The 11,604-nt window shown below is 41.9% G+C and overlaps 1 protein-coding gene across 1 annotated transcript in view; it reads left to right on the top strand.

Moving 5' to 3' along the window:
- Window positions 1-11,604, top strand: part of LOC144114980 (ATP-binding cassette sub-family A member 2-like) — a 146,463-nt gene that overhangs the window by 129,643 nt on the left and 5,216 nt on the right. Inside the window, exons 46-49 of the mRNA XM_077649061.1 lie at window positions 3,196-3,299; window positions 3,849-4,041; window positions 5,771-5,908; window positions 8,716-8,895. Coding sequence (XP_077505187.1) covers window positions 3,196-3,299; window positions 3,849-4,041; window positions 5,771-5,908; window positions 8,716-8,895 — 615 coding nt within the window. The remainder of the gene's footprint in view (window positions 1-3,195; window positions 3,300-3,848; window positions 4,042-5,770; window positions 5,909-8,715; window positions 8,896-11,604) is intronic.

An 11,604-nucleotide genomic window follows, 5' to 3' on the forward strand; every position in this document is an offset into this window, starting at 1 on the left:
ACGCGAAGAGTGCCTTTCAGCCACTCGCGTGGTGGCTTACCGCTCTGCCATCGGCAGAGTTATGCGTTGTAATACGCCGAGTGATCTGTGAAAGCAAAGAGTCCATGCGTGTTTTTATTTTTGTGGGTCTGATTTGTGGCTATATTGTCTGCAACTGAAACTATTTATTCACAAAAACATAAAAAAACAAAGTAAAAGCAAAACCGAAACCGCCACGCAACTGGCTGAAAGGCACTCCGCGCGTTGGATGACTCTTACTCTCGGTGGTCAGTTGAAAAAAAAAAGCAGGAGCCGGGACATTTAATCCAATTTAATAGGGAAGTTGGCTGCACAGGACAATAAATCAGTTTCTAAGAATGCTTGGAGCATGTAGGTCGAGTCCCCATGGTAAAAAGGCAAGCTCATAACCCTCTTTAGTGCACCTTTAACATAGTTTTACTAGGAACTCCCATTTATTTGTCTCTATCCTTATTTACTAACAGTGCCTGTATGCTCATGCGCATTCATTCAGTTCAAGCACTTCTGTTAAGGTGAACATATTTTCAGAGTTGTCTTACTTGCTTGTTGAAGACACGCGCTAAACTTTTTATGAACAACAGTCAACAGGGCAGAACGAAGGCACAACACAAAGCACTGTGTGTTCTGTCTTCATTCTGTTTTGTTGCTCATGAAAAGTTTAGCATGTTTCTTCAAGATGTATATCCAACTAGGCCCAATTCTTGCACTTCTGTCATACTTGCTTCACAGGAAGTCTGCAGTACTTTTTAGGTGCCCCTATGTGAATAAAAATTTGTTATTATGTACTGCGAGTGACTGCTAAATGTTGATATGTGATATCCCAGCTAAAATACATATAGTGAGTGAAGTGCTGCTAACCGATATTTTCATTTATGCAGCTTGGACCGCAGTAAAAGTTGTATACACATACATTTTCAGTGCACGTCAGCCTGTGCACATGTGTTTTTTTTCTTGTCTGTGTTTTTTTCTGTGCATCTTAAAGTATGAATGCCTACCATCTCACCCACATTTTGATCTAACCTTAAATTCGCTAAGGAATTTCGTTTCTGTCCATAAAAACCTTTCCATCTTCGGACTTCGAAATCATTTTTTTTACGTGACATTATAAAGTTCATTGAGTCTATGGTAGTGTGGGTGCATCGGTGTATTCACAGTCTTCAGGGAGCAGAGAAAGTCAATGAATGCCGATGATCAGAGGTGAACAAAAAGGGTGAAATTGTTTTTATATAACGCAATCGACCAAACTTTGCGACAAGCTGTGGTGTTTGGAAGGTGGAAAGTGTTTGTCTGTCTATTATTGCACCAAGGCACTTCATCTGTAGTGGGCTGACACACTATTTTTTTGTGGCAAGAAAGTTGCAAACCAGGAATAAAAAATGCATTATAAAGTGCCCTGTTCTTTGCCTGCCGACTCTGAATATTTGAGGCTTTGTACTGCCCATAGCAGTGCCTAGGATTCTTCTCTTGGCTAAATCGCTGTCTTGTTCACACTTGGGGTTCACGCACAGGTGACATTGGAGAGTTAGTTTCATATAATGCACTGTTTGGGTGGACCACTTGCCTTATGTGGTCATCGTCTATGGTGACACCAGACCTAAAAAAAAAGTGCTTTTGGAGCGGTAGCACCAGCAGTGCTGTCTCTCACCAAGGTGGGGAGTTTTCTGCTATCGGGCCGAAGAATAGATGCAGTATGCATGAAATGCTTCATTTGCTATCGGCAGAAATCAGTCTTAAAAATTTGGGGTGAATTTGCACACTGTTCTCTGTGACCAAGGTTGGTGAAAGTAAACAAGAAAATCATCTTTAAAGCACCTACGCACCAGCCCCCCCGTCTTTTCCACTTCACCATGGATCTTTTTTTTGACTCCACAGTAGAGTGCTTGTTCCCTTTCTAAGTGAGAAATGGCACTACTGCTGCAGCTTCTACAAAAGCTTGTTTTTTTGGTCCTGCATTGTCGCAGGTGATGCAGACTTCCGATTCATTCTGATTGAATTCTGACCCCACCCAAATGCTATAGTAGCAAAAATACTTTGAAATGGCTCTTTTGTGTGACATATGAGTGAAAACAAGCCAGTGATATAGCTTGTAGGAGCATTCGAGAACTTGCTTGGAACAAGGCAACGGTTCTTGCTTGCTTGACACACACAGGAAACTTGTGCACACTGTCCTGCATGATACTTTTCTCTAGTTTTGAAAGTAGTATTGAATAGTGAGAGGCCAAAAATTCATCAAGCATTTCCTAAATGACAGTGTCGTTTGCAGGAGATTTTACTTGAGGACATGCATTCAGAATAAAGCAAGACTGCTGTGAGAATTCATTACCAGGACAGCCTCATTCCTATGTAGAGACGTCATCAGACAGCGGGACCAATGTGCCAGTATTAATGTGATTGATAGATAAAGCATCTATGTACTTAAATGCAGTTCACCTGTCTTGTGCAGATATATCATGCACTCTTATACAGTAGTGTTAATATGCCTTTTTGGTTACCACTTGTAAGACACTTATAGGTGCTTTATTACATTGCTTTTCAGTCAAAATAAAGACAGCTGTTAGTCCAACCATGTTTTATCAATTTATCATTCTGCTTCATCTTTTTTTATGATTCTTTATTGTCAGTATGTTCATAAATTGCGCTATGAAGGAAAAGCTAGGCAAACCTCAGCTGACAGTACGAAACAAGAAGTTGTCCTGCTCAAAGGTAGCAGGAAACCTAGCCTTCTCTTGAGCCTTGTCTGCATTGGAGAACTACATCCTGGATGCAGCAACTTATTATCAAGGCACATGTTGTACCTTCCCTGCTGTCCCGGTACCAGAATTCTTCTGTGACGCCTGTACTCCTTAGAAACAAGCTAGCATCATCACATTATTATCTCTGCCTGTGAAAGGTGTAGAAATTTTTTCTTTTTTCTTGTTACTGGCTTGAGCAGGCCCAAGTGTCGTGTTGGCTTTCATTGTCCTTTCTTGCCTACCATTCAATTAAACCCATCGAACCAGTCGCTTTCCAATGTTACGGCAGCCTTGGTTCCCCAAGCTCAGAATAAACTGCTGGTTACTTATTATAAGAACTTCCAGTTCATATCGTTGTTATTCTTTTTATTGTTCATTTTTATTGTTTTTCTTTTTCTTGGCCAAAATTCACTCTCGGGGCTTTTGTATACTACTTCTACTGCAGGATGAGCCTACCACAGGCATGGACCCATACACCCGAAGGTTCTTGTGGGACCTGATTCAGGACCTGGTGCAAGGCGGCAGATCTGTCATCCTCACTTCTCACAGGTGAAAATGATAGGTTATAATATTGGTTTATGCTCATTTTTCCTGGATAACTGTAATGTGGAAATAAACACACTGGCATTTTTCTTACTGAAATTTGTATTGAAACCTATTAGTTTAAGAGCTGTAGTGCATAGAAAGCTGATATGTCATATAGTGGCAAAAGTATTATTGCTATATGAAGTCTGGCACCTGTGATAACTCCTGCCATTTTTAGCAAATTTTTATTGGGAAAAACAAACTCTGCTCTCATCATCTGGTAATGGAATGATTTTTACTTTTTCTATTTATTTAATGTATGCGCCCAAGCATGTGTGAGCAGTTTTATCATTTTCAGGTGTTCAGAAATTGAACTAATTTGGTCATTTTTAATTGCACAGTAGCACTATTTTTGTCAACAAATCTAATGGATTTTAATGTTTGTGCATTGTATGGGCTAAGGACATTGAAATGCTAGAAGTTCTAAACATTTATTCTGCATGTTAATTGCCAGGGTATTACAGAGTTAAATGTTTTGCAGCTAAAAGCCTGATTGTTGCTGTTTTCATGCAGTATGGAAGAATGTGAAGCACTGTGCACGAGGCTGGCAATCATGGTTAATGGCCACTTCAAATGTCTGGGTAGCATTCAGCACCTGAAAAACCGTTTTGGCGAGGGCTACTGTATCACTGTCAGAACCAGAGGAACATCCCATGATGCCATTGCTGCATGGTTTCACAGAGTCTTCCATAATGCCGCACTAAAGGTAAGTGCACTCTGGTAACTGCACAGCCTGCTTAGTCTTAACTGTATATTGTGGCCTGGTTGATTTTCAGATATACCATGATACACCGTACAAGCACGATGCAAATAACTTGATAACTCAGTTAGTTAGCAAGGCCACAACTGTTCATTATGGGCACTTTTTTGTTTTTATCAGAGACTACTGATGCGATCAGCGGAGGCTGTCAAGGAGGTTTTTTTGAATATCATCTAAAAGATAGCAGAAAATTTCATGGACTGAACGCACTTAATTCTTAACGTTGTTGACTTTTCAATATACTCCTCTTCACATTCAGTGTTGTGTGCACTGCATAATAAAAGCAGCTTGGAAAATAAGTGATTTTACTTGTGTAACATTGACGTTGTCCTCAGACTGCCAAGCAGGTTTTCCTGAAATTATTATGAAATAGCATTTATTGAAATGATTTGTGCTACCTTCTGTGTATTCTTGAGTTTTTGATTATCTCCTTTTCTCATTAAGCTATATGTATATTATGTAATGCAGGCTGCTTGGATGTGAAATGGTTTTACAATTGAAGTTTGGCAGTTTGAATCTTTCACAGGGGATGCTTTAACGTGCACTAGGCACTTTTGTGAGTATGCTGCTGCTGGGCCACTGAGGACAAGTGTGGGAGCTATAGCAGCTGTAGCCTCCAATGTGCACTGGCATCACGTTCGTATTTCTCAGCCACCATTTCCCTATGGCCGCCAAAATAAGCCAATCCCTCGCTGCTACAGGCGTGTGGGAAAAGGGAGTGGAACAATCAGCGGTATGGCAAGTGCCCCACTTGCCATGACGATGAGATGGCGATGCATAGCACAGTCTGAGCAGGAACAACGTAGTTGGCAACAAGTGGCGTGCATTTATGGCAGATGGCCACAGGCGATAATGACAAGCCACATGTGCATGTAGCACCAGTAGAACTAGGATACCCGTGTGATATAAGGCAGTCACGTGACCAATTGTCATATTTACTGGTGCACAGCCACTTGCTGCTGGGCCAGAGATGGGCCACAGTGCTGTTGTGCATTGTGCTACAGTGTAGTGGCTCGTCTACTGGCCAGCTATACAGTCTGTTCAACCGCTGTATATACTTCTGTGTTCAAAGTAGCAGGACCTGCCTTTCATCGAAATACGCAATTTGGTTGGGACTGCAGTGCCAGTTCAAGTAAATTAGAATTTATAAATAGGTGAATTTGATTTAATGAGATCCCTCTGCACTTTAATATAGCGTAATAATAATGCTTGTGTCACTTGTACGTGGCATAATATTAATGCTTGCATTTATTTCTCTGTAAAATTTATATGCACATTAGGTAAAACAGAGTACTACTTCTAATCTCTTCCGAGATATGCTTGCTTACTTTTGGTTCCGCTTCAGTTATTTTTTTTCATTAGAAATTTGTGTGTCAAATCTGATAAACGAGGTGTTTCAGATTCTCATGTCAAATCATGAAATTGTTGGTCTAGGAGAACATTGTTTTCACATAATTCAGGGAATTTATGTTGAATGACTATTGTTGGAAAAGAGCTGCTTGTTTTGCTTCAGGCCTAGATGGAATAATTTGCTGTATAATGTATGTATTCAGAAATTTTTTATTGATTTCAGCACACAGTATAGTGCTCTAAAATGTTACCTGTGCCCTGCAGTATACTGATGAAGCACTTTTTACTGTGATAGTCACTCCGTATGTTATCTGTTTGATTGCAGGAGCAGCATTTCAATATGCTCCAATATGAGTTGAAATCGGAGAACATATCCCTGGCTTATGTATTCTGCCAGATGGAACAAGCCCTCATAGAACTCCCCATAGAGGAGTACTCAGTGTGCCAAAACACCTTAGACAATGTGAGTAGTGCTTTTACATGCCTTAATCTTGCATGAATGAATTTCTCTTTTGGCCCTTGTAAAAATTCCTCCCTAATATTATTTACAGCATATATGCATGAGGAACCCTAGAAAGGACTGGGCTGATGGTTTCAGTGCTTAGTTACATAAGGATACTTCTAGAAGAGCTGCTTTTTATTCCTTTTCGAAGTTCACTGCAATGTAGTTCATGAAGTTCACTGTACTGGTGCCGCTTATTCAAAGATCTTTTATGCACCAACATGATAAGTGTCATGTAGAGTTGAGCACCAGGTCTCTATTTTTAGCTATCTAACTGCTTGCGCTAGAAAAGAAAAGCACCATTTAGTTCCGGTTTCAGAAAAAGCACACTGCTTTGAACTTTCAACTTTTTCTTGTGTCTTTTCGGTACAGTGGTTCATTGATGCAAATGAAAAAATACAGGTGCTGCCTCTGTTTAGCTGAAGAAATCATTACTACTTGTTTAGTGTGACAAAATTTGCAAGGTTGTTTGGCAGGCTTTCAAAGTACAGAGTTTTACTGTGGCTCCTGGTTTAGATCACTGAGATACGGAAAATTCAGGTTACTTTTCATGCTCCTGTGGTTGACTGCCAACAATAATAAATAATAATTAGTCTGTAATAAATAATTGTGTTTATTCAGGTTTTGGTTGCACATGTTAGTGATGGCAATTTGATATTTGCTTCACAGACATTGTTACTTTGCAGTTAGTACCTTTATGCAGAATGTGATAGACAACTTCATACTGCTTGCCCATAGCAAGTTCAGTGCATGTGAAGACGAGATGAACACTACTAGAAGAGTGATGTTTGCTGTTGTGACCTAACCATTTTTGTCATCACCTTGAAAGTGAACCTGATATATAATCATGTTACATTTCATGCATGTATATATGAGTGGTGTTATAAGTTCAAAGAACTTTAGGACCAGAAACATATTTTGTTTTCAACCCAGCCCCCCGCCCCAGTTGTTAATGCACTTCACATGTTGCCTTGCAAGTGCCCTCACTATTGATGAGAAAAATGTTTGCTGTGCTCTGCAGAAAAGTGTTCACCTGGCTGTTTGATGTTATCATTATCAGGAATTCTTCTAAAGTGCTTTTTCAGATGGTGAATGAGAGGGAGGTCACGGGGCAGTATCCAGAGAATAGGGAAGGTGGCATGAAAAGAAAAAGGAAATAGACTAGAGCTGGGGTTGGGATTTGTGCTGAAGCTTACCCATTCTCGCATGCCGAATAGGGTGTAAAAAGAAAGAAAAACCTCACTTCGCCCAGCCACCCATGCAGAATGCCTTTCATGACATTGATACAAGCATGACACACACTTGGTTCATTATTTTTCCAGCTATTCATTGTCTTGAACTTTTATGTTAGCAAGACGTTATGTCAAAATAAAAGTGCCAGAGTACAAAGCATATCTATCAGTAAGGTGATGAATCATCAAGCCTGTTAACAATGAGCTATTATTATGCACAGTGTGGGGTTTAATAAGGGGATAAATACATATCTCTTGCATATCCGCAGCTGACCGTACTGCTCACGTCACCCCGTGATCGCACACGCTATCGAGTGCACGCCAACCGCAGCGGGTCTTGCTCTGTGGGAACAAATGAATACAACAGTGCTGACACATAAAGGCATTTATTGCTGCAACAACAATAACACTGGCTAGCAGGAAAATACACTACAGAAACAAGGTTGTCAGACTCACCAGCAAGGTTATGAGCGAATGCCTGCGCACGCTAGGACAGGTGAGAAGCTCCAGGGCTGGATGGGATGAGCTCATGGGAAATGTTCCCACGAGGCCTCGCCTCGCTGGTGGAGAGCGGAGCGCCACACCGAAATGTCTGCACGCGATAAGTTCCCTAGCCAAAGAGGGAGAGCTGTCCCCACGACTGCAGTAATCATGCCATCTCTGACACTAGTGTTGCTTAGACACAGGCGGCCTCCCTTGTTAGTTAAGATAATTACCGTAAAATTCCGAACAAGCGCCCCCACCCATGAAAGGGCCCCCCCTGATTTCACTGTTAATTTCACATTTCTGCGCCGTTCCGGGAAAGCGCCCCCCACCCCGCCCACCCTCTCCGCATGCTTATCACGAACCGCGCCTAGGAAACACTGAAATCCAATCCAATCCAATCCTGCTTTTCAAGCCATTCTCATGCTCGTTTGCCACGTGCCATTTGTTGCCTTGTTTTGGTGTTGTCAAGTCGGCAATGCATTCGTACAAGTGGCGAAGAAAATTGAGGTCATATAAAGGCATCAGGAAAATGGAAGGAATGAGCACCAAACGATTCGAGACTTTAGGCGCGACTGGAAACGGATACGGGAATGGGACAAGGATTTCGAGAAGTTGCTACAGCAAAACTACAGGAAAGCAAAACATGAAGAAAGTTGAGTAATGACGCTCCATTGTTTAGTGAATGCATGGACGATGTGCTCTTCAAGCGGGAAAGAACGGCAGGACGTTTTAAATCTATGTGCACTGCATTTTTTTTTTCTGGCTGGAAAATGTCGGCGCCATATTGAATTTTGGCGCCGTTCCGGGATAGCACCCTCCCCCTGCTTTGCCAATAATTTTGACTTGCGGGTGTGGGGGCGCTTGCTCGGAATTTTATGGTAGGGAGGATGCATAGCTGGGAAACAAACCCAAAGGAACAGAGCGGGGTGAGTCTTCACAACAGGTATTACAAAAGAGAGAGGAAATGGTATTTTCTAAAAAGACTAAAGCACATAGCATGTGGCGTGTTAAGAGTCTCTTATGATTGATGCACCTTTTTTTCTTTTTCAGGTATTTATAAACTTTGTGAAGCAGCAGTCTGAAAGGGGACGTGAACCAAAGTTCTGGTCATCAGCAGGCAAGCGGGCAACGTCTTCTCCAGCCAAGAAGGGCCAACTAGAGCTGCCTCTGGATGACACAATTGGAGATAGCGATGATGAGGACATTGGGGAGCGCCTTCAGAGATCTCAGGTGGGCTGACTCACCCTTTTGGCATTGGCTACAGTGAATGGAACTAGTGCACTGCATCTTTTGCGTACTGAAGTACACAAGTTGCCTTGGATACCTTGTTAGTTGAGGAGACTTCTGTACCACTGTCTTTCAGATTCAGGTCTGAGGAGTATTTATACAGAGACAAGTGGTCCCTGAGGAGCATTAATTCATGTGCAGCAATATTCTGCTTGCCTACACCTATACTACGTTTCATACATCAGGTGCAACACTGTGCAAGGTACGGAAGTAGTCCGTACGGGAAAATAAAGAGAGGCGTGTAACTCTGCACTTGTTCTGTGGCCGTGTGGTCTGAGACACGACAAAACGACAGAGTGTCGTCACAAATAAGGCTGCATTTAATCAAGGTCATGCCATATGTGTCATGTAGGAAGCCTGCAGAAAGCATTTACTATGTTTCGCTCACCACAAAGAACGCGCTATGTTTTGGTCGCGGATGCAGGCAGCGCGAACAAGAGCGCTAGCTTTGGCAGTGTTGCTCCTGATGTATGAAGCGGAGTATAGCAGCACTTCTTCCTGAAGTGTATAGCAGTCAAATTGACGGCCACTTTGCAGGCTGCTTGAACCTCGTGTGATATTACTACAGCTGAGAATGAAAATTCTCTGATGAGGGAGTCCTTTTGTATGTTTATCGCATGTAAACATTGTAGTTAAATACCACAAACAAATGTCACCTAAACAAATAAACTTCTGCAAAATCCCTCGCAAAATATATTTCAGTTGAGTGAATTTCAGCGCACTGCAACTTTAAGTTCAGTGCACATTTTGGGAAGCATTGATGTACAATCTGCATCACCCTTGTGTTGTGTGCTCGCGCGGCGCATTTCCCTGCATAAAAACTGACACCTCGTTGAAGCTTCTCACTTTAGAGGCAACGTTTGCATGTAAGTAGAGCAGGGTCCATGCAGGTCCTCGAAAACTTTGAAAACCTTGAAAACCCTTGATTATGAGAAAGTAATTTTCAGGGGCTTTGAGAACCCTGGAATTTCTGTGGGTCTATTAAAGGGTGCATCATTTTTTCTGAATGATAGGTGTAATGTTAAGAGACAGGAAGAGAGCAGGAGTCGTTCAGAAAACAAATGCAGGCTCATGATATCTGAGCTGAATTTGAAGAGAAGAAATGGGCATGGACAGGCATATAATGCGAAGAGAAAATAATCAATGGTCCCTCGAGGTAATGGAATGGATTTCAAGCGAGGGCAAACATAGCAGGGGGCGGCAGAGAGTCAGGTGGATGAGATTAATGAAATTTGCGGTGTTAAAGTGGCCACAGTGGGCACTAGGCAGGGTTGATTGGAGGGATATGGGATTGGCCTTTGTCGTGCATTTGACATAGTTTTTCTTGTGGAAGTAGTTTTTCTTGTGAAAGTCATCCACAAGTCCACTTGGGTCGTTACAGGTTGGTGATGATGGAAAAGAGCAGCTGCAAAAGAACACTTTCGCCCACTTTTTTCTTTTTGTAAAAGTGCATGTGTTATGGAGAATTTCACTGCTGGATCTAAGCAAGGTACCTAATCTGTGCCACAGTGACTGAATCCACTACGGAGTGGCTCAACACTGGGAATAAATGCACGTGCGCATATGCATTCATATCTTTGTGCACAAATATTTATGTGCTCCGTCATCGATCTAGCCAGTGATTTTCAGCCATTTATGAGATGAATCAGGAAACATTTCTTTAATAAACGTTTCATAGAGTACTTAGGTTTTGTCATTGTTGCTGCTGCTGTCCTCTGGGCTACTTCAGCTGCTATCCAAATTGATCACAGTGAGTATAGCTACTTGATCTGGTGACACCCTATAAGCAGTAATGTAAACAAACCCCCAGGGTTATCCAGTGGCCTTTCAAACTACGCTAAAAGCAGCAAACTTGCCTTTGCCACTCTGGAAGTGGCGGCATCACATCCTTGGGGATTCTGGCAAAATGTGCCTCTGCTCACCGATTGCTAAGTTCTTTGTGCAGAGAACTGTAGAGAGTAAAACTGTTGTTAATTCTGACCCAAGGGCATGGGAACGTGCTGCAGGGATTCAGCATGAATAGGCAATTTACCGTGGAAAGATTTACAGGAATTTCTTTCTTATCATAGTGGATTGTGTGATGCTGTGCACAGAGCAGATGGCATCCTTCTGCAGATCACATAGGAACAGTGGCAGTCCGTGGTTTCTGAAGGGCATCATTACTATGCTGTTTTGGAAGCTTGAAAAAAGGAGGAGGCCGAAAGTGCAAAGGCAGATGTATGAAAAGCATTGTATAGGTGAAGAAGTGATTTGGTGACCAAAAAAAAAATGTCGGAAGCAGCTTTCTTGATTTGGATGGTTGAGTGGCTTCCGTAACAAAACTATTGATCTGACATGGGTGATAAAGACCAACGGTTTGACGAACACTGTTTAAGGGAAAGCATAAGACAGTGTCAGCTTCAGTGTTGAGCTTGAAAAAAGAGGAGGCTGAACTTTTGTGAAAGCTGCAACTGAAGAGCAACTTAGCTTGTGTCGTTTCGTTGGTAGAAGTGCCTTGCACAATAAAACTTGCATTTGCGATATAAGAAAATATTATTTTGATAAGCCACTGTGTTTATTAATCCTTGAAAAAAATATTGGTGAGTGCTCGAAAGTCCTTGAAAGCTGTGAAATTTCAGAGCTCGGAACTGGCATGAATTTTGTAGAGGCACG

The sequence above is a fragment of the Amblyomma americanum genome, chromosome 1, assembly GCF_052857255.1.
Source record: "Amblyomma americanum isolate KBUSLIRL-KWMA chromosome 1, ASM5285725v1, whole genome shotgun sequence".
Taxonomy (NCBI): Eukaryota; Metazoa; Arthropoda; class Arachnida; order Ixodida; family Ixodidae; genus Amblyomma; species Amblyomma americanum.